At 34.3% G+C, this 25334-nt stretch overlaps 3 protein-coding genes across 3 annotated transcripts; all 3 read left to right on the forward strand.

Moving 5' to 3' along the window:
• The first annotated feature begins 6647 nt into the window (after positions 1-6647).
• On the forward strand, positions 6648-13150 carry LOC113763581 (protein RETICULATA-RELATED 4, chloroplastic-like). Its single transcript, XM_027307425.1, has 8 exons — positions 6648-7387; positions 8367-8435; positions 10101-10232; positions 10421-10474; positions 10569-10613; positions 11664-11803; positions 12665-12790; positions 12868-13150. Exons 1-8 carry the CDS (start codon positions 6782-6784, stop codon positions 12911-12913), a joined length of 1218 nt encoding a protein of 405 aa, XP_027163226.1. The 5' UTR covers positions 6648-6781; the 3' UTR covers positions 12914-13150.
• A 7068-nt stretch (positions 13151-20218) lies between these two features.
• Positions 20219-21572, forward strand: LOC113759569 (ferruginol synthase-like). Its single transcript, XM_027302146.1, has 2 exons — positions 20219-21121; positions 21504-21572. The coding sequence occupies exons 1-2, from the start codon at positions 20219-20221 to the stop codon at positions 21570-21572; spliced, it is 972 nt and encodes a 323-aa protein (XP_027157947.1).
• A 36-nt stretch (positions 21573-21608) lies between these two features.
• Positions 21609-22112, forward strand: LOC113759570 (cytochrome P450 76C4-like). Its single transcript, XM_027302147.1, has one exon. The coding sequence runs from the start codon at positions 21609-21611 to the stop codon at positions 22110-22112; it is 504 nt and encodes a 167-aa protein (XP_027157948.1).
• Positions 22113-25334: the final 3222 nt, after the last annotated feature.

The following is a 25334-nucleotide window of genomic DNA, read 5'->3' on the forward strand; positions in this document are numbered from 1 at the left end:
CTCGAGAGGGGAGGCCCTACCCCCTCGAACACGGTAGCCCCACATAAGACTCGAAACCTGGTAAACGTGGCCTGAAGAGGCGCTTGCTACCAGAAGAGCTAACCCAGGAGGGCATCTTTCTTTCTCTTTTTACTGAAAATTGAGAGCTCCACAAAGTGCAGAAAGAAAAGAGTGCATCTGGGAACTTGAGTTCAATTTCTCTCAAACAATGTTAATTTCAAAAACTGATTATCATATAACAGATCAATCCATTACCTAACAGAATTTTTATGGAGATCCTCTAAACAACTAAATTCTAAATTCACATATATATTTAGAAGGATGAATTTAAGCATTTCTTTTTGGTTTGGAATTCTGATTATATGAATTAAGCATAAAATTCCATTATTATATATAAGAAAAAGGGTTTGGACTCTCAGCTATCCTTGACACTTGTTGTTTCTTTTCGAAAATAGGTATAAGTAGGAACAAATTCAAAGGGTCAATACTTACCCAAAAAAAAGACTTCAAGAGTTAATTCTATTTAAATCATGGTTTCGACTGTTCTTACATTTAGAATGTTCTAGCCTTTTGGATACAGGACCAACATTGAAGAAACAACATAAATTGACCTTGTAATTCTCCTTGGCTTATATGGTAATCCTCATCCCCAGCAGCATGTTTCGATCTAAAGGAAATCTACTCAGTGTATGCATCAGTATTCTGACCTTTCATGAAAGATACATTATTCAGGAGTTGGATGATGATGTTAGAATTTTATAGTAGATCGATCCTTTCAATTGTCTTATGTCCTTAAAATACAAATACTTACCCAAAAAAGAAAAAAAACCTTGGACTAAAATTCCTTTTATTGGATGTAATCAAAGTTGAACATTAAAAATATGCCCATTTGGAATTACCAATGAAGGTAGAAATTTAAGTAATTATGCACATACTTTTCACTAATACTGCATAGAAAATTATGCATGTATAATTATGTTTCATTCATCATCAATTCATCATCATCTTGGACAATGCAAAACCCCACAAAGTATTTTGAAAAGTTTCTTGATAAGATTTGTCAAATAAAAGAAAAAAGAAAGCTAAAATGTGTAGGCCTCTTACATAATTCATCTCATTATCTACTGTTCCGCTTGATTATCTATTAATACTTCTAAAATTTTGATAGCTTTCATCTTTCTATCATTGCATTATTATTTTTTAGCATATTTTTCATACTAGTCCATTTTGGTCATTTGTTTTTTAAACTTTCTCCACTAATTTGTATGTTTTGACATTAGAATTCATTCTATTTTCAACTTACATCTACCAAAACCATGTACATGTAAATATTGACTTGGACAAATTCTCTAGTTGTTTCCCTTATCAAATTCTGTTTTTCTAACTTTTATTTCCATTTTCCTGTCTAGTTTTCTTATTATTTAAACAAATTAAAATTCCCTTGTATTAGTGTGTATTGCCTATCATACAAAATATTTTATGAATCTCTCTTTACAAACCATAATTGCCTCCAAAATTTTCCTAATCTTTATTGAAGTCTTTGCTTTCATCTTTACACTTAATGCTTTATTAAGTACCATTTCCTATGAGCAATTAAGAATGTGATTAGGTTGTGCTCTAAGACACATGGCACCTCTTTACTTGTTGGATTGATAAGTGAATCGAACGAGGTTTGGGTTTATAGTTTAATTGGTTCGATCGATTCAATCCCCATTCAACATTTTTTAAAATAGCAAAATTATTTTGTTATTAAATTACTTAAAAACTAATATATAAAAAATAAAAAATACATATTTATTAAAAAATCAGATCAAGGCCAGTTTTTATCTATTTTGACCAATTCGACCGCGTTTTGACTAGATTTGACTGATTCATTTGTCTTTCTAAGTTAAATATAGAACTTGACGGGAGTTATAGTTGGTTTGCAGCTCAATTGATTGAACCAGCCAGCCTGATCCGATTTTGAAAAAACTACTTGTCCCCAATACTTGAGTCCGACTAGTTGTAATTGAAAAATATTGATTACTAAAGAAGGCTTTTAATTGTGCTCAAATCTCATTATGCTATAGGCAAAGCTTGTAAATGCATGGTCAAATATTTTGTTTTGTTTAAATCAAAGGTTAGTAGACAGAGGAGTGGTCTCGTCCTTCCCTAGAATGGAGTTAACACCTACAAAGCTGCCACAGTCCTCGTGGGCATGGGCTAAACTTCTTGTTTTTTTTTTTTCAATCGTCATTTTTTAATTATAATATCCTACGTTATATTGATCTAAAGGGGAGACCCAAATGAATCTGAGGGACTAGTAGAAATTGAACTACCATCAAATCAGACGAATGCATAACCTTTCTGAATTTCTTTAAGAAACCACTTAATGTGACAATTGATGGGAGACAAGACTCCCATCCCATCAAGTCTTAAATGGCTTAGTGGTGGCCACCAACCCAAAGGCTGGTGGTTAAACTTATAAACCAACCCAAAGGCAATTGGTTGGAGCATAGGCTAAACTTATACATCAGTTTTATTGTCCATATCTATAATCTTGCATTTTCTATGAATTCACTTACCTTCCTAGTCAGGACTTTATTTGACTAATGTTTCCTCTCGTGTTGTTGTTCTTTTTAGTGCAAGATATTCCCTTCCTCTTCTTGGCTCTTTTAAGAGATCAAACTCATCCTCGTGAATGGAAAATCCGTCCAATTAAAAAGTCATGGTTTGCAAATCCAAGAGGCAATCTCACTCTCCTTTAGGTTCGCTTGTGCTCCAACAAAACAAGAAGATTGCCTCACCTCTCATGGGAGTGGCATAAAATGTTTTTAATTTAATTCTTGATTAGTAGCTCAAGGAATAACCTTGTGCAAATGTCCATATAAGGTGGAGGAGGAGTCCACACCCAAGAAAAAAAGCCCAGCTCACTTAACACTGGAGTTAAATTTTTCTTAGACTTGAGTTTGGCTAACAGCCTAATGGGGGGCTTGCCTTTAATATAGCTAGCCAGAAGGCTCTTAACTAGAAAAGGGCAATTAAAATATCCCCATTGTTTTTGGGAATTTGGGCTAATGGTTTGAGAGACAGGCTCACCTTACACTAGATCAGAGGTTAGAATCAATAAAAAGATGACATTGCCTTTCCGGGGGCAAACTCATTATTTTTCATTTGTATGAGTGACCTCAACCTCCATCGAGGTAAACTCCACTCAAGCAAATGGCAGGCCTCCTCTCTAACCTTTTGCACATAGTGTTTCGTTAGTTTCTCGCCTTGAAATGAAATACTTTAGTCCTTCACATATTTAAATTGTTTTCGTTTGGTTCCAGAATCCATTTTAGATATATATATATGTATTTTGCTTGAGAAGCGATAAATGCATTACATGATAGACAGACATTTTAAGGTAAAAAGAGAACCACATATAATAGAGCTTTGTTTACTCTCTCTCAACCATGCAGAACCTCTTTCCGTCCCCCTTTTGTACTCTATTTTTGTACCAAAAGTGCTAGCTAGTCAAGTCAAGTTTTAGGTGAAAAATGGACTACAAGTGAAATTTAAGCCCAAAATACAATAGCTTTGAATCTGGTATATAAAATGCTTCATTTATACATTTTGATAGAGCAAAGAGTCTTGCCTAGGGTGTGAGTTTGCACTTGATGTTGATAGACACAATCCTAGCTGATGAGAAAGTAGGCTATCACCACCAAAGCATTAACGCTTGGTGAGGTGGAAGATCAAGAGTTCAAACCTTACCTCCCACCAATGGCCATATTTAGTGGCTCTGCTTAAAAAAATTAGATGGATGCGTAGTGCATCCGTCTGGTTCTCTCCCTTCCCTTAGTATAGGATAAAATAGGTTATACAACAGTTATCGTCTATGTTACACACATTTCTTGCAAAAAAAAAGAAAAAAAAGAGAGAAAGTAGGCTATCCAAGTTGATGTGAGCATCACATTTCTTGCAGGCAATTACAGTTAAGAGGAGGTGTTGCACACTTGAAATTTTTATATTAATCAAAACAATAAAACAACAAGGATCAAAAAGATCATCTATGTTTTCGGCTTTGTTGTAATCTACATATATTACATGCACAATTGTATCCATGTTTTATTAACAGTCTCTATTTTTTAATCTCCTCTCACTTGTTGTTGATATTGATGCGTTTGGAATTGTTGTTTGAAAGACATGACTTGGAGTTTAAGATTGTAGCTCTTGAAAGATATATCGTATGTAACATATATTTGGATTTATTCCTCCCATGACGACGTAATAGCGCAAGATGCACCTCGCTGCCACCATATCTCCTTAGAGAGTTTACAACCTCATAATATATCATTATCCACCACACAAAAGTATATTCTGAAAACACCATATGTAGCTAGAAAAGTATAATAATATCACTTAGTATCTTTTAAATTTGAAAAATATCATTTTAACTCCTTTGCTTTCATTATTTGTCCATTAAAATGTTAAAAAATAGCATAAGTTTTAAATGCAGATCCTAAACCATGCCCTTTCTCTTTTGGCTTTTTTTTTTTTTTTTTTGAAAAAAAGAAACAAAGATAGACATATGCCATTTTTTTACTACTAAACCACCATTATTTCAAGTACCACTATATATCACAACCACAATGTTGCAATCTCTCCTTTCCCAAGCATTAGAAAACCTTACTTATAGAGAAATAAACTAGCATCAAGCCAAATCAATCTATACAAAACCAACTCCTTTTGAATTCTCCATCTTCCAATCTTCTTTTCAATCCATGATCCAAGTCTTAAAGTTGAACAAAATCACTAAAGAAATCAAATCAAAATCACTTGAGCAATTGTAAATGAAGTTCACCACAATCACAAAAAGTAAATTAATACATAAATCTGCTACAACTATTAAAAATATTATATAATCATCTAAAAATGTATCGTGAGGGAACATTGGTGAAAGAGAATGACCCAAGAGAACGTTTGGGGAAGGAACAAGAGAATATGGTGAATTATCTTTCTTTTCTCTTTAATTTTTCGAGATCCATTCATTTGATTCTTGGGATAATTTCACAAACCCCCCTTGAGGTTTTTGACAGTCTCACTCCCCTCCCCTGAAGTTTTCAAAATATCATAAACTTCCCCTAAAACTAGATAGGCAGTCCCAAATCCAACCCAATTCAAAATAAAAACAATAAAAAATTGGAAGCTGGAGAGAGAAAACAGCTTGATACCATAAATGCCCTCATTGTCTTGCATTATTGAAGTTATAGGTAAATAAATGACAAATAATAACTTTCAAGAGCAAATTAGCATATTTGTAGCCTCTCACACATTTACAAAGCATACATAAATGAGCTAAACATACTGATTTGGCATCTTACTATATGAAGCAGTCCAAGTCATACAAGAAACATAAAATCAACTAAGCATAATTTTGTAGAGGTTTAGCAAATAAAGTCATACGAGAAATAGAAAATTAGCTAAATATAGTCTACCATACACAAACAACAAGTATATCAATATAGCCTGTCAAGGAATATTGAAAAATTCCAAAATTCTTAAAGGCTAAACTGGTAGAGGTTTAAAGAACACTTCAACTTTTCAACAAATGTGAGAATCTAGAACTTTCTATGCCATGTATCAAGGTTTCTTTGCCATATATCAACAATGGTTTAAAGAGATTAATTGAAGTGACTTGTTATTCTTGGAGCTTTCAAGGCCGTATATCAATCACCATGTGCTGCCTGATTTTGGTGCCAATTTTTTCATGACATTTTAGATATTAATTAAAGGAATCTAAATTATAACCGTATTTATAACTAACATAACTAAATTTGTCCATATAATTGATTTCGCAACTTGTCTGGGTATTTAAGTCTTTTCGCCCATGATGATGTAAGAAATGGGACCCAATATTTTGTCAGGGGAGATCTCTGATATTTTGGAAACCTCGAGGGAGGGGAGTGAGACTGTTAGAAACCTCAGGGGAGATTTCTAAAATTATTCCTTGATTCATTTGGTATGTGAAATTGTGAATTGATTTATCCTAAATTTAAAAAACCATTTTTTTTAATCTTACTCTATTACAAGGAGAGGTTTCGTTAAAGGGGAAATCCTATTCTGTTGCAAAGGGATGCCTCCTACTGCTCCTGTACTACACCTGCTTGCTATTTATCAAGTTGTGATAAAATTTGCAATCCTACTACACTTGTCTGCTACTTATCAAGTTGCAATAAAACACTGTATGCTACTTATCTGGTTGCCACAAAATTTACAATCGTAACAAATAAAATATGTAACTAGTGATGAGGAGAGAATTTTTGTCATTGCTTAATTGTTGGGATACACTTATGTAAAGCTGATTGAGCCGTTGCTCAAATGTTATACGGTTTTGAATATTAACTAAAAACTTCTATAGTTTCGAAAAAAAAAAGACAAACAAAATATGCAATCTTGGCAGAGGTAGGCATCCGTTCCCGAACCACTGGAAAAGAGCCACAGGTTCACTCGGTCCGCTATTTGTTCCTAAGAACCAATTTGTAAATCCGTTTGCCAAAATGGCATCCCAAAGTTAAAAAGTCAAAAACAAAAAAAAAGAAAGCATAAAGTAAAATAAAATTCTCAAAGTCAAACATCAACTGTATTATCACAGTCCACAGAGCTTTCAGTTGACAAGCAGTCCTCTCTTCCCCACGACCAAACAACCAAAACCCCCACCCGACACGTCAACACACACTCACACACTCATTTCAGTCTCTCCGTCCCTCTCGTCAAAGAGAGGAAGAAAGAGCAAGGTGACAACCAGATAACCACCATGGTAACCGCCACCACCACCTTCTCCAACCTCACCTACAGCTCTCTCCTCTCCCTCTCCTCATTCCACAGCCACCATAACCACCTAAATACTCACCTCACTTTCACCTCACTAACTCATAAAACCACCACAACCTCCTCCGCACCATTTTCCTCAATTAAACTAACTTCCTTCCGCACCCCACTAAAATCCCGTCCTTCCCTCTTCTTCTGCACCCTTAAAGATTACCAGAGCACAGACACCGGCAACAGCAGTGGTGACGCCGGTGACATTGGTGGAGCAGGTGCAGGTGGAGGTGGTGGTGGTGGAGGTAGTGGAGGAGGAGGAGGGGAAGACAGTGGAGATGCAGGAGCAAAGAACAAGGTCGAAGCCTTGATGGCGTTGGCTGAGGTTGGGAGATCATTGGATAGCATTCCTAGGGACTTGGCTGCTGCTATAGAAGCTGGGAGGATTCCGGGCTCTATTGTTTCGACGTATTTTGAGTTGGAGGAGTGGCAGCTACTGCGGTGGTTGCTTAACTTTGGAGGGTTCAAGGAAAGGTTACTAGCTGATGATCTTTTCTTGACAAAAGTTGGCATTGAATGTGGTGTTGGGATATTCACCAAGGTTTAGCTTATTTTTGATTTAATCTTGTGTTTTACTTCTTTTTCTTGCTATCTTTACAATTGTTGTCAACAAAATTTGAGAGGTAAACTTATTTGTGAAAAGGGCTCGATTGGATGTTTAGTTCATAAGGAACAAATTTAGTAGTATGTTTATCAACAAAAATCAGTGCAATGCCCTCTCTGATCGATAGTCTAATAATTGTTCCCTCTTTGTGAATCACCTATTCAAGCGCGCTTTTCGTTAATTTTTCATTTCCTGAATGCCATCTTTACTGTTGAGCCAAGGTAATAGTTTGTGGTACCTTTTGTTGTAGTAGAATGGTTATATTGAACCGCTGAGGACAGAGCAAGTGCTTGTTTATTACCTGTTTTTGGAGGAGAGGGAGATGATGATTTAGAAATGCTTTTGCCAGAATTTATATTTGATTAAGTTCTGTTTGGTGATTGTTTACATAAACTTAGAGGTTAATTTCTGGTATGTTTACGAGATTTTATGTCATCTAACTGGATTAACTGGTTTGGAAGATAATGCGTTGAAGTTCCATCGTAATTTTTTGAAATAGCCTGAGACATCTAACTAAAATGCAATAAGTAACCAGTAGAGCAGCCCAAGATTGTTATTGGTGGCATTTGGGTACTTTTGAAATTAGGTGGAGTTTTCTTCAGCAATGAAGGCTCTTATGCATGTCAACCATGTCAAAAGAATTATGCTTTTGACCCCCATCCACCTTTAGTCTTTGCCATTTTGATCTCCTTTCATCAGTTTTGATAAATAAGAATTTGCATTGTAACTCAAATGGCCAGTTAATTCTCATTTTTGGATAAATCATTCATGCTATCTTTATTACTTGGCTTGTCACTATGTGAAATATAAATTATGTATCTTTATCTGCTTTTTTTTCCCTTCTTTTTTCATTGATGCTTTGAAACGCAGTTATAATGCATATGTAGAGATTGATTTCTATAGTTTGCGCTTCTAGACTGCCGCAGAGTTGAAAAAACGCAGAGAGAAGTTTAGCAAGGAGCTAGATTTTGTCTTTGCTGACGTGGTATGTTTATCTCTTCTAGATTCTCTTCTCTAACCTATATGTTCACCAGCTCGGCATAATTACTTTAGGGCATAACCTTATTGATATTCCTTCTGGATATGAATTCTACCACTTGGTTCAATTTTGAAGTGGTAAAGTAACATTAGGATACTCTATAAATTGAATTGGCATCTTGTGATGAATTATGCCTGTCTTATTTCCTTTAGCAACAATGTGATTTGAGAATAGACAATTGATGCCTTGTAGTTCCTGTGTTGTAATCTGATAATTGGCTTACAACTGAAAATCAATGTTGTATTGGAGCTTTACCATGGTACAATTGGAAAAAAAAAATACTCTATGAAAATTGACTGCACCAAGTGTGGAACTTTGTTTGCTTAAAAAAAAAAAGTGTGGATCTTCATTCTTTGATTTTTCTTTCTAGAGTAATTTGATGCTATTCCAATGAGAAGGATTTTGAAAACGATATGAGAAAAGCAAAATGGTTTGGCATCATATGATTAAGAAAGAATAGAATATCAAGAATGATGAAAAGAAAGGCATGGGTATGTTAAGAACTGCTATAATTCTGTAGATACACTCGAGTTGACTGACATCCATATTGAACTGTATACATAAGCATGTGGAAGATTTTATTAGACTTGAACTATAAAAGCTTTTGGTTTCTTACTCAACATAACTCTCAGCATACAAATGCTTGAAATTTCACTTTCTGAGAACTGCAGAATATGCCTGAAAAGAAGGAACAAAACATGCATATTACACGGCTATTGAACTTCAAAGTGGACTAGGGATCAATAACTGCATAAGGATTACTAGGAACCTATCTAAAGCTCTCTCTGCTTCTTTTCTACTAGGACTTTTATCATAGTAAAGATGGTTTCTAAAAGACTTTTGGCTTGCTTTTACTATTGAAAGAAAACTTTTGATGCTCACTCCATTCTAAGTGAAATTTTGTCTGTTAACTTCTTCAAGTTGTTCCTTTAAATTAACCTTTGTCGAGGATCATAACTTTCCAAGAACTGGAAAATTAAGCTTCAAATATTGTGTGAAGAGATTTTCAATCGGATGAGAGCAAAATATTAGAGGTAAATGTACATATCTTTAAATTGTTCTCAGTTCTAGAAAGTAATCTATTGGATGCATAAGCAAATAGTTAAGACCTGTCTTTTATTCTTCACTGGTGCTTCACTAGAAGCCTAACTGGAATAAACATTTCATTGTAGTCATTTTGCAAAATAATCTTCACTGTCCTACTGTTAGGACACATATTATTGAGTTGCTGGGCTTATCCCAATCTTCCCTATGAGTTTGACGTTGTTGGCAATGGTGAGCAATTGAATAGGTTCAGCACGTGGTGAAGTTTTGGAATTGAAATGTTGAGAAAGCTGGATTAATCCAGATTGTCTTATTTGAAGGTTTGACAACCAACAAACATATAGAGGGTCAAAATGGTGATGTTCATGAATGTTGTTTGCTTATTGATTTAGATGGAATTTCATGTTTATGTGAAAGGTTTAGATTGTGGCCTCTTGTAAGTTAAATGTAGTAATATTCCTTTGTCTGAAACCTTTTTGTTACTTCCCTGCCTTGCTCTCTATTGTCTGGCAGAAATAGGAACATTCTCTTCTTGAAATTCCTGACTTTGTTATGATGATTATTTAGGTAATGGCCCTTGTTGCAGATTTCATGCTAGTCTGGCTTCCTGCTCCTACTGTTTCTCTGCGACCACCTCTTGCAGTTAGTGCTGGACGTATCAAAAAGTTCTTCTACGGCTGTCCTGATAATGCTTTTCAGGTGATGAGTTCAATAAATGACACTTTTGCTGCTAAGCTTTCAAATTCTGCATTTTAACTTCAATTATTATGTTTGTTTTCTCCCCTTGTAATTAATTTTACAAATATTATTATTATTATTAGTCTTATTAATGTTGATGCAGTGTCATTGTTATAGTTACTATTGTTACATTTGTTTTCTGTCTGCAGGTTGCCTTGGCTGGCACATCCTATACATTATTACAAAGATTTGGTGCCATAGTGGTATATTTTCTAATGCATAATGCATGACTCTCTAGGCCTGGCTTCTAAAAAAATAATTCAAATCAAAGTAACATTACTCATGATTACCCTGCAGAGAAATGGTGCTGAGCTTTTCTGTGTTGGGACCAGTGCATCTCTGGTAAGTTAAGTTGACATGTACCATAGTTGGAGTTAGATGTTTCTTCTGACGTTCCATTTGCTGGCCTAGAAGAACGGCCCAATATTGAAAATTTGTTGGTGTCCTCGGGTTGATTTGATTGTTACTTCTCAAGTCGGGGAATATATAGAATATACATACTGGGAGACAACATTGAATGTCTCCGTGACACATCTGCTCATGTTTAATTTGGAATTCTACAGTTTCCAAGATGCTACTGTGGTATACTAAAATTGCAACTTCAACTACTTATCATGGGTTTAGTGCAGCACCTACATAGACATGTTATGCACACTTGAATATTGGTGTCAATCAGTATGGACAAGCATACTTCTGCTTGGTGCCACTGTGTAATGCAAAGTATCTTGTGAGGGCTTGAATGAGCAACATAAAGGGCATTTGAGGTGCCAGCTTGCTGAATGCCAGTTTACTCATTCTGGTATAGCAAGAGGATTTGGAAAAGTTGCGGTTTGTACTTAGGAATATGCCTGCAGTTAAAGAATGGGAATAATAGCAAAATTATGTTCATCTGGACAAGATATCCCTACTTCAATTACTCAAGAGTATAATAGAGATGAAATATGGCCCAAGTCTTTGTTCTGTGACATTTTTGAGAGGGTTGATTAATTTTGCTGTTCATATATCTTTTAGGCTTACTCAATTAGGTATGATCAACAAGGTAAAATTAAAGAATTCTTTTTCCTGTACCTGCTGCATTATACTGCCATCATCCATCGTATAGTATAAAATCCATTTTGCTCTGCAGCTTCTGCTTTTAATTGCAATACTTCCATGTTATTGAGACTTTAGAAGAGAAACTAATTTTACTGGAGTTCTTTGATGAAGTGTCTCTTAATGTTTCTGTTCAGAATCACTGGCAACTGCTTATTTATTAGTGTTTGTGCTCAGTTTTACATGCATGTGTATGTATTCTTGTAGCATACCATGTTGGTCCCGTGTTTCTTTAGGCTTATGAAGGTTTCTTGTAGCAAATTGTCAATACCGTGTTTGTTGATTTCATCTTGTTCTCAGATTGGTACAGGCATCACAAACTTACTAATAAATGCACGAAAGGCTGTTGATAAAAACTTTGCTGCTGAAGCCGAGGACCTGCCAATTTTGTCAACCTGCACTGCGTATGGCGTCTATATGGCTGTTTCTAGCAACCTTAGGTACATCAGTTTACTGCTTCCATCTAACGCATGGTTCTAAACTTGCCTTTTAGCCATTAAAACTGAATTTACCCTGTCATGACTGGGGATCCTCTGCTTTTCACTTATCTTCAATACTTTGAGGTTGTGTTAAGCCCTCCCTGTTGTGTGATTGTCAGTCATGATTTCCAACAAGTTTAGTTACTAGGTATATTCGAAGGTGCTTCTCTCTACAAATGTCATCAAGTACATTCTGCGGTCAGACATGCATCTAAATATGCAGTGCTGGAGCTTGGTATTGATGCTCCTCTTGGTTCCCTAACCCAACCCGGGAACAGATGGAGTTAGATATAGTAATTAGCCAGACCACCTATCATTTCATTACAAGAGTCAGACTGTTAAGATGCTGCAAGCTGCTTTAGTCTCGAAAAGCCCCACATGAATAGGCTACTAGGTAGTTTTAGAATGTACGATTACAAGATATACACAGTGAACACCTTCAAAGTGCCATTTAATCAATCTAACGCTGGGGTACTTCAGAATCTACTCAATCTGGTATGACCCTTAAGAGTTGATGCAATCTCATAACTTCTGCAAAGACTACATGCAATCTTGGTAATTGTCTTATCACTAGCTTTAAAATAGGCCCATCCATTTTCGCCTTCTCTCACTTTATATTCTCCACTACATAACTGCAAAAGGAAACTTATTAAAAGAAGAACAAAAAATAAGGCAATTTGTGGGTGAAGGCAATGTGATACATCCTCTGAAAGTCCAGGAGATGACTCTCCTAATCTGATAAAGCATTCAATTCCTGAACAACTTTGTAGGATGTTGTAGCTCATCTGCTTTGTTGCTTATGATAATTTGTTAATATGATAGGTACCAAATACTTGCTGGGATTATCGAACAACGAATATTGGAACCTTTGCTGCACAACCGCAAGCTTGCTCTTAGTGCAATATGCTTTGTTGTGCGAACTGGCAACACCTTTTTAGGCTCTTTGATGTGAGGATCCTTGTGTCATCTCAATTCAATGGATATAATTTCCTTATCTTTTCAAGTACTCATCTCTTTCTTGACAGGTGGGTCGATTATGCTCGTTGGGTTGGCGTCCAGAGGTCAAGATGATAATAAAATAGATAAGCATGGTGTACCATTTTCACGTACTAAATATTTCTGTATAGTTTCATTTTCTGCTATTTTTTTGTATGTTTCTCTTTTACCGGAAAGAATAGCTTTCAGTTATTAATTCATTCTGCCATTCATGGCATTTCCTATTATTTCATTCAATAAAGCAGATAAAACAGATAAAATTGTACTGTGTTCTGTACTGTTTTCATTCAGCTGCAGAGACATGCTTACCAATTATTTCTTCATCATTGGTTTAATTGAGAAGAAGGGAGAAATTTCAGAAGGAGGTTATTGTGGTAGGGTAAGGAACGGCTATCAATTGAGGCAGCAGAATGCGGAGCGGAGTTGCGAATAGAGTCTAGTGACCAAGCATCGATGATATCTATCCATTATCTATTCATCTATTACTGTATAATATAATCATGTTTGTTCCTTTTTTCTTTTGTAATGCATAATATACCTAAACTCCTAATTGAACACAATATAAGTGAAGTCACATTCTAATTCGATCTAACCTGCTACTTTTAGAGTAGCTGGCCACCAAGAGAGCCTTAAGATTCTACTTGGGGTGTAAATTAAGGGATCGAATCCCTTGGTTTGCATTCTAAAAATTCAGGACTTTCTGGAATGTTTCGCTAGCAGATGCGTAGGCATCCATCTGGATCAGTAGTGGTTCAGTCCCCTCGAATTTCCTCTTTGACCTCGTTGGGTCACCCCCTCCCGATAGTATAGAGTAGGACTAGGTCCATCGTATCGACAACTAACTTCTTATATTAGTCCTAAATTGGCTCTAAACTAGAACACTAATACGGGACCAATCTACAAAACCAGCAACACATATACCACAAAAGGGCATTGTCCTCAGCTCCATTGGTGAAAAGATTTGTTAATTCATTATTATTGCACGAGTACAGGGTGTATTTTTTGTATATTTATTAAGGGGAACAATTTATTCCTTTTCTCATCCATATAGTTGATTTGTTTTGATACATGAATGTACCATCAAATTCTAATGGTTTGTTTATTCAAAGAATTTTTCTTAAAGGATTGATGCTTTATTTCTGAAATATGCTATTTTCATGATTTGACTTTTGTCAATTCCCATCTTGAATTCGAATCTCATTGAACTTGGATTTATTTAGAATTGGAAGCTTTGGTTGCGTTAGAAACTCTGAATTATGTGGGTAATCTCCTAGATCAACTGGTGTGACAGAGTAGTGATGTCTCACTCCGACTTATTGGTAAATCCTTCCTAATACCCAAGAATATCTTGTGATTTTATTCTTATCTTTGTTGTTGCAGCATGGGAAAGATAATCGTTAAAAGGATTCTTCCACTTTTTCAGAATCACGAGTATCTATATACAAAAATACGCTTTTCTGAATATTTTCTTTTTAGAATCACTGAATATATAATGTACTTACTATTCTTATCAATGTCAATTATGGTATCCCTTTATGTAAAGACCGTGAGTAAATGAGTAAAATTATCCTCTTTCTGTTGTGAATTTTTTTTTTTTTTTTATGCATTTACTGTAAATGCTATGTCATTAGAATTGATTGAATCAAATCCTTCACGGTAATTTCATGCAGCTCTTCATATTATACAGTAAATTTCTCAATCATAGATTTAACTTATTAAGAAAGAAAAAAAAAGGAAAAAGAAGTAATATCATATGATTTGATTTGCTTAACTAACTATACCTTGCCAAGTCAATGAATCAGTGAGGATTTGATTGCACTTATTCTCTGCACTGATGTGGCTAACTATCTAATTGTAAATTTTAGTTCACTTTCCATTACAGTGGACAAACATTATAAATACTTAGTTATGAGAACTTGAAGCACAATATTTTTTTTATTTGATTTGTTTTATACAAGGGTTAAAAGTTTCCTAGGTTTGGATATCAGGATCAACATAATTAATAACTAATGCAATGGTAAAAAAAGTTGCTTCCTTACTTACACTACATAACTTCCTGAGTTGTGTTCTTGAATGTGAACTCATGCTTGATTGCTTTGCTTAGCTAAAGATCCCTTTTCCTTTGCTTGATTGCATTATCACATATCAAAATTTCAGGGTGATCCTTTTACATACAAAGCTTGACAATAGATTGACTTAATATGTTTTAAAAAAATTCTTTCCACTTGATGATTTTTGAAATCATTCTCAACATAGAATTTCAAATGACAAAAAGGAACTTATAGATCGTTTGTTATTGCTTAGCTGAATTTTGAGGTGTTCTTTTGTTTGTGTGTACAAAAGCATCCAATGTGCAAATTACATAATTGGACTCTAGAAAATACATTTTATGTAATCTTTGCTTTACTCATGTAATAGTGGGCACTAAATCATAAGAGCGTGACCTCTTCCTTCTCTGTTATTTTTGTCTTAAAAAGAAGACTGGACAAAAGAGTTTCCAATGAATATAAATAGTGTTAAAATTTTAAAATACACACTATGAATATAATTGCATATACATTGGAAAGTATAGTATAACTCATGTAGTGGGACTTTGAAATTAAAGAAAGATAGGTTCATTTGAGGAAAATTTATATTTGCCTTAATTAGCTTTCATGACATTTTAAAATCAAAATATAGAATGGTGACAATAAACAAAGCATTTAAAAACAAAAAAAAAAAAAACATTCTGAGAACTAAAGTGATAAAGCAAACAGCAAAATCTGGAGCAAGAGCCTCAATATCTTATTCTATATGGTGATTGGGGCATGCAATGATGCTGCTTTTTTTTTTTTTTTTGGGTTGAATTCCAGTATTCTATCAATTCATTCAATCTCTCACTTATTTTGCTGGAGATAAATAATATCATGAGAAGGGATAGGCTGCATCATCCTCACCTATTCAAGAAGATAGCTTTGGAATTTTGAATTTTTAGTATGCAGCAGACATGATAAAATTTTGAGGTATGATATACATGGAGAAGTCCTGGATTAACTTCATATACTTTGAAATAATTACTATAGTATTTTTTGTGATGTGATGTTTGTAACATAAAAAAAGTAGTTGGGAATATAAAAAGATGAATTGGAAAATGTATTTACGATGCAAGTGAAATATCATTTGGGATAATTCAGCAAAATAGGCTTTTCTAGCTATCTTTTTTCCTTTTCTAGCTAAATTGGTTTGAGGGGAAATTTTGACCTTGGTAAACAAGAGAGGTGAGAATTGTTGATGGCTACTCTTGGTTTGAGGGGAAATCTTGACTAATCCACTTGATAAACAAGAGAAGTAAGAATTATTAATGGCAACTTTTGGTCCGCGGGGCACAAGAAGACGTAGGGTTTGAGATGGCACCAAAATATTAGTCATGCAATAAATACCACTCTATGGAACCTAACGACTCTGATTACTCATAGCCATAAAGGTAACTTCTTGCCGGGCTAGGCTTCTTTATTGAATTTCTCTCCATCATACCACAATATAGTTAAGTGGAAAATTATATATGTTTTGGAAATCAATATTGTTCATAAAATAGTTCATCCCATATGTTAACTATACACCATTTTTTTATCATTTGATTAATCATTCCAATTTTTTCTCTAATTTTTACCAATTTTTTACTATTAAAATGTAAATTGAATGTCACGATACTCTCAAATAAATGTCATTTTTTTTATTATGTTGCTCTATTCATTAAAATAATAAGATAACCAAATGATTTTACAAAATTATAGTATTTCATATATAAATAAATAGAGAGAAATTTAATCGAGAGGATTCTAACCTGTTTTTTGCCCTGTCTTATAGGCTGCTAGTTAGGGCATATGGAACGCTAAGACTAAGGACAAGGAATTGATTTAGTTGGCTAGACTAGCTGCTGTATAGCCTTATAGTCCCATCAAAATGGCCTTGTCTGAAACAGCGTTTGTTAGTTGATTTTTTTTTTTTTTTTGGTTCGAGTTTGTTATCGATGCATATACGGAACTTGCTTGTATGTATAACACAGACTGCAGGCAGGAACGGTTGCAGGTCCTAGTGATTTTGTGCATTTTACACATCACGTAATTTTCTTTGAACATTGCATAATTTTATTTGCACAACATGTAACTTTGAACAAATTTTTGTGACCCCCACACACGTTGTGAAAATCGAGGTACACGAAGTGATCTGAGTCGTATAAATTTTTTGGGTCAAATCATAGCCGTGAACTGTCAGGAACGTTTGTTTCTGACAATCGTTCCTGCCCGTCCTCCGTATAACTCTTCCAATAACCTGACAAAACACTGACTTTCACAAGTATCCGGTTAAGTAAGGTTTAGTTTCTTATCTCTAGGATCTAGGCAAATTTGATCCTTTATGTATTATTATTTACCAATTTAGTCCGTTATCTATATGAAACAAATCCAATATAGGATTTGTAACGGAAAATTAGAAAATCGTATCAAAATTAAAAAAAAAAATTGTTCCCTTTATCTTTGTGGTCGTATCCAATTTAGTTTTTTATGTTTCACTATGTACCAATTTAAACCCTTATATTTACAAAATAAAGTCAATGTAGGACCTTTAATAGAAAATTGGTGAACACTAATGAGTTAAAACAAAAAGGAGCAGAATACACAAAAAAAAAAAAAAAAATCCTTGGGATAGAAATTGATGGAATTGTGACTGGGGTTTGTAGATAATTTTCTTTATAACATGCTCAATTTTGTTTCAATGGTACATGTACTGTGCAAAGCAACACCATCATTAGGGTTGCCTAATTTTTCATTGAAATTCTTTTATTGGTTTTGCTTTAAGGAAATAATGGTTTAATTTGTTAGATGGTGACGTGTAATTGACCAAATTAGTAGGCGGTTTAATTTGTTAAGGGACCATAATGGTCATTTTCAATGGTGCACATGACGTGCACGCTACCAAATCCCTTAACGTTTTTTCAATTTTCTATTACATTGTTGTCATTTTGTAAAGTATTGGTAGATAATAATACATAAAGAACCGAATTGGTCAAAACTTGAAAAATAAGAGACCAAAATAATTATTTTTCCCTATGAGATTGGTTTAAAAATTAGAGTTTTTGGGTTCAGATCTCGCTAAATATAAATTCAGTTCTTATTAATCCCACCATTATGGTAACTTTTAAGGCTTAGTCATGTATAGCCCCTTGTAATTAGCATCAAGCAGTAAATTAGCCCATGTATTAAAAAAAAAAAAACCTACAAATTGCCCCCTACTAAGTACTAATCAAATGTATGTGTCTAGCAAAAAGACAATGATGCCTTTATTATTAGCCATTGTTAGATGAGTAAATGGCAAGAATGTCCATTGAACTATCTAAAATGGCATGGTTTGGTTACCGAATTTTTTTCACTAAAAAAGTCACACAACTCCTTTAAATGGACCATTTGGGTTACTCTCCGCTAAATCAATTGGAAATGACCTACAATTTAAGACATTTTTGCCACTGAAAACCTTCAATAGGAAGTCAAGTTTGCTTCTTTCGAGTTGGTTTACCAACTAAATTGGACATATGATCCAAAAGATTTGTTTTAAGGAATTGAGTGATCTTTTTGCCAAAAAAAAAAAGGTTCGGTAACCAAAATGTACCATTTTAAATAGTATAGTGACCAAATTCACTATTTACTCTTGTTAAATCTCTTTTCCCTTCTCTTTCATTTTTATCTTTTTTTTCTATTACGTATAGTTCTCTTTTTACTCCTCTGTATCAACTGTGATGTACAAATTTAGAGAATAATGTACTAAAGAAATTTTTTTCGTGGTTTAACATATACTATTTTTTAAAATAAATTTTTTGATACATAAATATATTTATCATTATTTAGTTATGTAAAGTATTTAAATATCATAAATTATTATAGAAAATAAGAAATCATGCATTTTGTAAAAATAATTTAAGTTGTTTCTATTGTTGTTTAACAATTTTTTGTCGTGCATTAATTGCTGATAAAATGTTAATAATGCCCTAGTATGCATTAATTGTTAATAAGATGTTTATGATGCACTATTCATTAAAAAAATTAGAAACTACATAAAATAATATTAATAAATTTACACTTTTTAGTTTCTTATAATAATTTAAAATAGTTAAATATTCTAAAGAAGAATAACTATAGTTGAAGTGTCAAATAAATTGTTAATAAGCATAAAGAAGAAAAGAAAATGAAGAAAGAGAGAAAATATAAATAAAATATTTATACTAAATATTTAATTTTTATTTCTAGTAACAATTAATGTATAACAAGAATTTGTTAAGATCCATCCTTTAAAAGAGATTTTGTTGTTATGAGATTTTGAGATAACTCACTTACTTTTGAAAGACACGGGACTTAAGCTGACTTTTAAAGAATTTGTACGTTGAACTTAAACTGCTTCTTCTCCAACCTGTCCTAACATCAAAGGCAAATGGCCTTCCTGTTACAATTGGAGTTCAAATTAAAGTTCTCCTAAAATTAAGTAGTAGGCTTGGGAAAAAAAATGCAAACTTTTAATGATGAATGATCTCTACCACGCTGAGAAGGCCTAAGTCTAATGATCAAGGTTGAAACTCCAAATTTATAGGTTTTGGATTCAAATCCTCCTTCCTCTTTTCCGCTTCCTAAATTTCATATTCCTCCTTTGCTAGCCAAAAAAAAAAAAATTTTTTTTTTTTGATATCTACTTCAAATATGATTCTAAGGTAAAAAATAGCACTCATTCATAAAATCATAGTAGTAAGATTTTCCTGCAAATAGTGGTAGATAATTTGGATTGAGTTCATTTCATAGCATAAAATGTATAAGTTGCCAGGAATAAGAGATTCTGGATATAAATCCCACTATCCCTTCCTCGTTTCTTAAATCCTATCATTTTCTTACGGAAAAAAAAAACAGACTAGTTGGGCAGGTGGCAAACCTGTTCGTTTTGTTCCAGTAATATGAAATTCTTTGGAGTTGGCTTTAGAAAATCTTCTAGTACATTAGCAAAGTACAGTTAGCAGCGTCTATTCTCTTCTTTATGTAGCTCACAAAAGTGAAGCAATAGCTAGAGTTTCGTTTCAACCGCCGAAAGTTCTGAAACAGGAGAAATCCCACTCTTACCTATGCAATTAATTCTGGCGGCTGTATATTAGCAGTAAAACCACACGGGATTCAGGGCAGAATTTGCGTGATTCAGCCAGCAAACATCGCTGTGAAACATTGTACCGCATTTTGCCAATTCTTCATATCGCAATTTCCCTGTGGCGACGCCTATATACATGTATCCTTCTTCAGCACATTCTAAGAAATCAATAGGTACACTGAGCACGCATATAACCTTAGAAAAAGTGGCATAGGCAGTGAAACTATGAATCCTCCAACCATCCCTTTTTGGCTGCTAGTAGTACTGTTTTCTCTTATTGGCTATTGTATTCACGTTGTCATAACGAATTTCAGCAAGCACAAGGCCAAGGAACTCCCTCCAGGGCCTTCCCAATTTCAAACCATCGGTACGTTCCGAAGCAGTGAACCTTTCCACGCATCACTTGCGAAAGTCTCTCAAACTTATGGACCTCTATTGTCACTTAAGCTAGGAAGCAGAACAATGATAGTTGTTTCATCACCGAAAATTGCCAAGAAATTTCTTCATGAGCATGATCTTGAGTTCTCTGGCAGAATACTTGTTGATGCCGCCACAGTATTTGACCACCATAAAGTGTCTATTATCTGGTCACCACCACAAAGCCCCTGGCGCATTCTTCGCAAAGTATGCAAAGAACATATATTTTCATCAGAAAGACTCAAAGCTGGTCAAGGGCTCCGCCAAGAAAAGGTGCAGCATCTGTGCAACTATGTACAAGAATGTTGTATCAACGGGCAAGCTATAAATATTGGTGAAGCTGCCTTCTCAACATCTCTCAGCTTGATGTGGAACACCTTCTTCTCGGTTGATTTTGGACAATCAGATTCTATCTCGTCCGAAGAAATTAAAGAAACTGTATGGAGTATGATGAAAACTTTTAGCAGTCCTAATCTTGCGGACATCTTTCCCATCCTCAAAGCCATAGATCCCCAGCGTCTAAAGGGTCGAGCCAAGTTTTATATGGGAAAGCTGCTTGATATTCTTGATGGTATCATACGCCGAAGAGTACAAGAAAGGGACGCATCTCTCACTTATACAAGGAAAAATGACTTCTTGGAAACCCTCCTTGATCTTAATCAGCAAAATGAAGCTGTATTAAGCTACCATAGCTTGAAACATTTCCTTCTGGTGAGTAAATGCTCCTGAATTAGCAACACAAACTTTAACTGGGTACTAATAACTCTTGAATTTTGCAAAATCAAGGTAGTTTTCTGACCTGATGACCATAATATAATGCAAATTGCTATTGCTTAGCATTGCTAAGAATTTAGAAGCAATTCCAATTTGTTCTGGCCATTATTTTTGAAACTGATAATCTTCAATTGAACTCAATCAACTTGCTTAAGTCTGAATCAATCTTCAGTGGTTAATCAATAGTTAAATGATTTGATATTGCCATGTATGTCAAGAGGCCTGAAATAATACCTCGTGTGTAAATAGTCATTAGCTGAATCAGAATATCAACTGAAACAAAAAATGATTGGCTAATCAAATCACTTCTCTATTTCAGGATTTATTCATTGCAGGGTCAGAAACAGGTTCAACCACCGTGGAATGGGTGATGACAGAGTTACTATGAAGTCCTGAAATAAAATCAAAAGCTAGAGATGAGATCATGGAAATTGTTGGAAAAAGTGAGCTCGTTCAAGAATCAGATATCTCAAATCTCCCTTACTTGCAATCATTAGTTAAGGAGACCTTTCGGCTTCACCCCGCTAGCCCCCTACTGACTCGCAAAGCTGAGAGTGATACAGAAATCCATGGCTACATGGTGCCACAAAATGCTGAAGTTGTGGTTAACTTGTGGGCTATGGGCAGGGATCCAAGCTTGTGGCCAAATCCAAATTCGTTCCTACCTGAACGATTCATGGACAGAGACATTGATGTGAAAGGCAATCATTTTGAGCTCCTTCCCTTTGGCACGGGAAGGAGAATTTGTCCTGGACTGCCACTGGCTCATAGGATGGTGCACATCATGGTTGCTTCTTTGCTTCATAAATTTGATTGGAAGCTTGAAGAAGAAATCAAACCAGAGCAACTTGACATGAGCGAAAAGTCCGCACTAACATTACACAAGGCAGTGCCCCTTAGGGCCATTCCTGTTAGAACCACAGTTTAATGATTGGTATTTGATAGGTTGGCATCCTATCTAGTATAAATTTGAGGAAAGGAATGTAATTTTTATCATTATTTTTTCTGTCAAGAAGTCATTGACTCTTGCAAGGAAAACAAACCTAGGTCCCAGAGCATACTCCAAAAGCCGGCAACTCTTGGAGCAGCCCAGGAGACTTATCTACCCAACAAACCCCAACCCCTTCCCCGATGTGGGACTAGAACTCACACAACCCACCCTGCTACTAAGAAGTTAACTAACCCCCAAGTGAATTGAACATGAGCTTCGTCTTTTTCTGTCAAGAAAACACCAAGAAAACACAACAACAACAACAACAACAAACAGTGGGACTAAACAACAAGAAAACACCAAGCTAATGTAATTTTTATCATTAGAGTACCAAGAAAACACAACAACAAACAGTGGGACTAAACAACTTAAAGTACGTATGCCTATAATATGTGTACTTGATATTTAGGTTTTGGTGACTCTATCATTTGACAATTCCTATCAAGCATGCAAAATAGATACATTATATACATGGTCTTCTATTCGATCAATTATGTATCAGCTGGACTTAAGTGGGGCAGATTTGAGGAGTTAGGATTCAAAATGTCTAAAAATTAAAATTTAAGATCCAAAGAAAAAATAAAGTACAAGTTCAAGGATGTAAAATGGAATTAGTCTGTGTATAAAAATACATGTGTATCATTCAATAGAAGCACCGGGACTTTGCTTGAGAAAAGTAAACGTTAGGTATATCATTTCATAGAACCACCGGTGCTTTTTTTCCTTGTCAGAAATGTCAATGAGCATTGGTGCATGAAACAGTTGATTCGAATCACAAAATCAATATGAAAAGTTGAAAAAAAGCTATAAAAATAGGTAAATAAGACTATCGTTTTTAGCACAAATAAATCGAATCATGAAAAAGACAATTTTACTGCGACCATTTTACTACAATCATTAAATAATGGCACCCCTAAATATTTAAAAGGCCAAGTTTCCCGTCGAGTAGGGTTGTGGTGTAAATAAAAAATGACCATTTTGCCCTTAAATATGACAATGCTACTTCTCTTGAAGAGTGAAATGCTGAATGAAATCGGTGTTGCGCGTTGCCTTGAATAGTATCCTGCATCAAAGACTAATACTATAAAAAAAGAAGCAGCAGTGGAATTGTACAAAAGTGGTATTCAGGAATCCTATTCTCAACAGCATCCTTGAATCAGTTCAGTTTTCTCTAGCAGCAGAAAGTGCTGCTACTTTGCTTTCAACAGATGTTTAATTGCAGGGCTTGTGATCAGAGCAGTATTAATCGAGTTGGTTGATGAGTCAAACCTGTAATGAACTCTCTAGCTTTAGAAAATAGTAATCAAACTTTACTTGATGTCTTGATAATTATGCCCAGGGCCTCGATCCTCAAGCACCGCATGAGGTGAACCGCCTAGTGCAGAAAGAAAGCTGGAACATGAGAATGGACGAATTGCTTCAAACGGCATTACTGTTTAAAATTGTGTTTCATATAGCAAAGTTACTCGATTTGCAAACCAAAAACTACAAAGCGTGATTCGCTAAGACTCTGTAAACACAAGAAGGATTCTTGATAGGGATTCTTAATAAATTCAAGGGTAAATGGCAGCGAACCCCCTAAAGTTTGGTCTCAAAGTTACTTTGCCTAGTGTTAATTTTTGAGCACTTAGTCCCCTTTGGTCAATAAAAACATACTGACCGTAAAAAAAATTCCTACTGAACTTCCAAAAGTGCTCATGGTTCTACTTACTGTGGCTAATTAGAAAAATATAGAAGACACTTGCAACTTGCAAGGGACAAGAAACAGACAATTAACAAGCCAAGGGGGCCTAAGTTTTGAAAATTTTAATTTATAGTATGTAAATATATATTAAAATAAAATTATTATTTATTTTTTATTGTGCTAAGTGTTTAACTTTCAAAAAAGTAAACATATAATTTGATGATCCATAGTAAATTGATCTAATTTGATATATAATAATAAAAAACTCAATTCATAATTATTAATGGGGTAAAACAAAAATAATTATTTTATTTCTCCATATACAAATACACAACTTAACTCATTTGATTAAATTTGTTTGCATTCTTTCTGTATCAATTGCAACTATAGAATGGACATTTTCAATTATGAAGATAACCAAGACAAAGTTCCGAAACAAGATGGAATATAATCTGTTAAATGATTGCATAACTGTGTACATAGAAAGGTAAGTTGCTAGAAAATTTAGCACTACTTCAATTATAGATGAATTAGTTCTATGAAAGAACAAAAAGTTCAATTTACTTTTAAGAAAAGAGGTTGAAATTTCAAAATATGTTAACATAATTTTTTATCTTTTTTTAATCAAAAATAGTTATATATATATATATATTTGCACAGGTGACGTATTGAAGCATCTTCTCATCATGTGCAACCTGAATAGTTTGTAATAGTATAAGATATTTGATCAAAGGTTATTTTTTGTTTTAATTTTTATTATGACTATGTTGCATATTTATGAAATAGACGTACCTTTATAATTAAAGTTAATATTTGATATTTTTAGATGACATATATTTAAATATATGAAAATTATTTTGAACATAATATATTAACATAATTTTGCTAGGAAAAATTTTGATCCCCAGAAAAAAAAATGCTGACTCTGTCACTTTCCAGATTCTCTAATGAGTTTGGAATTGATACAAAGATGCCCGAAAGAAAGCCTGCATTATAATCGATCTCATAGATCAACAAGGCTCTGAAAAACACATGGGAGTGCAAGCTGCAGCATCAATGGAGAGAAGGCAACGCCGCTGCAGATCATCTAAAGCCAAGACTAGCATGAAATTGAGGCAAGGAGAGGAACGGCACTATGTTGGATCACCGGTGTCAATTAGGAGTTTACTGACTTTTGATGATGTGGTTGGCATTACTACGCCAAGATTTTGTCTCGATGTAACCAGTGACGGAGCCAGAAAAATTTTTCAGTGGGGAAAAAACAAATTCTAAAATTTTTTACTTATTTTTTAAAATTTTTTTTAAGGAAAAAAATATTCATCAACAATTACAAATGATGCATATATTTCATGAAAAATATCAAAAGACAAACTCAAAATTATTAATGTAATAATAATTTTATTTCAAAAGCAAACTAAATCATTTACAATTGCTCATGATGAGTTTTCATATTTTGATAACGATTTACAAATTTT

The sequence above is a fragment of the Coffea eugenioides genome, chromosome 2 (genome assembly GCF_003713205.1).
Source record: "Coffea eugenioides isolate CCC68of chromosome 2, Ceug_1.0, whole genome shotgun sequence".
NCBI lineage: Eukaryota > Viridiplantae > Streptophyta > Magnoliopsida > Gentianales > Rubiaceae > Coffea > Coffea eugenioides.

Bases quoted from the DNA above. Each gene is read 5' to 3' on its own strand.
- LOC113763581 (XM_027307425.1), top strand. From the start codon at position 6,782: ATGGTAACCGCCACCACCACCTTCTCCAACCTCACCTACAGCTCTCTC. The intron at 10,233-10,420 runs GTGATGAGTTCA...TTCTGTCTGCAG, and splicing joins GTCCTGATAATGCTTTTCAG to GTTGCCTTGGCTGGCACATC. The intron at 10,475-10,568 runs GTATATTTTCTA...ATTACCCTGCAG, and splicing joins AAAGATTTGGTGCCATAGTG to AGAAATGGTGCTGAGCTTTT.
- LOC113759569 (XM_027302146.1), top strand. From the start codon at position 20,219: ATGAATCCTCCAACCATCCCTTTTTGGCTGCTAGTAGTACTGTTTTCT. The intron at 21,122-21,503 runs GTGAGTAAATGC...TCTCTATTTCAG, and splicing joins GCTTGAAACATTTCCTTCTG to GATTTATTCATTGCAGGGTC.
- LOC113759570 (XM_027302147.1), top strand. From the start codon at position 21,609: ATGGAAATTGTTGGAAAAAGTGAGCTCGTTCAAGAATCAGATATCTCA.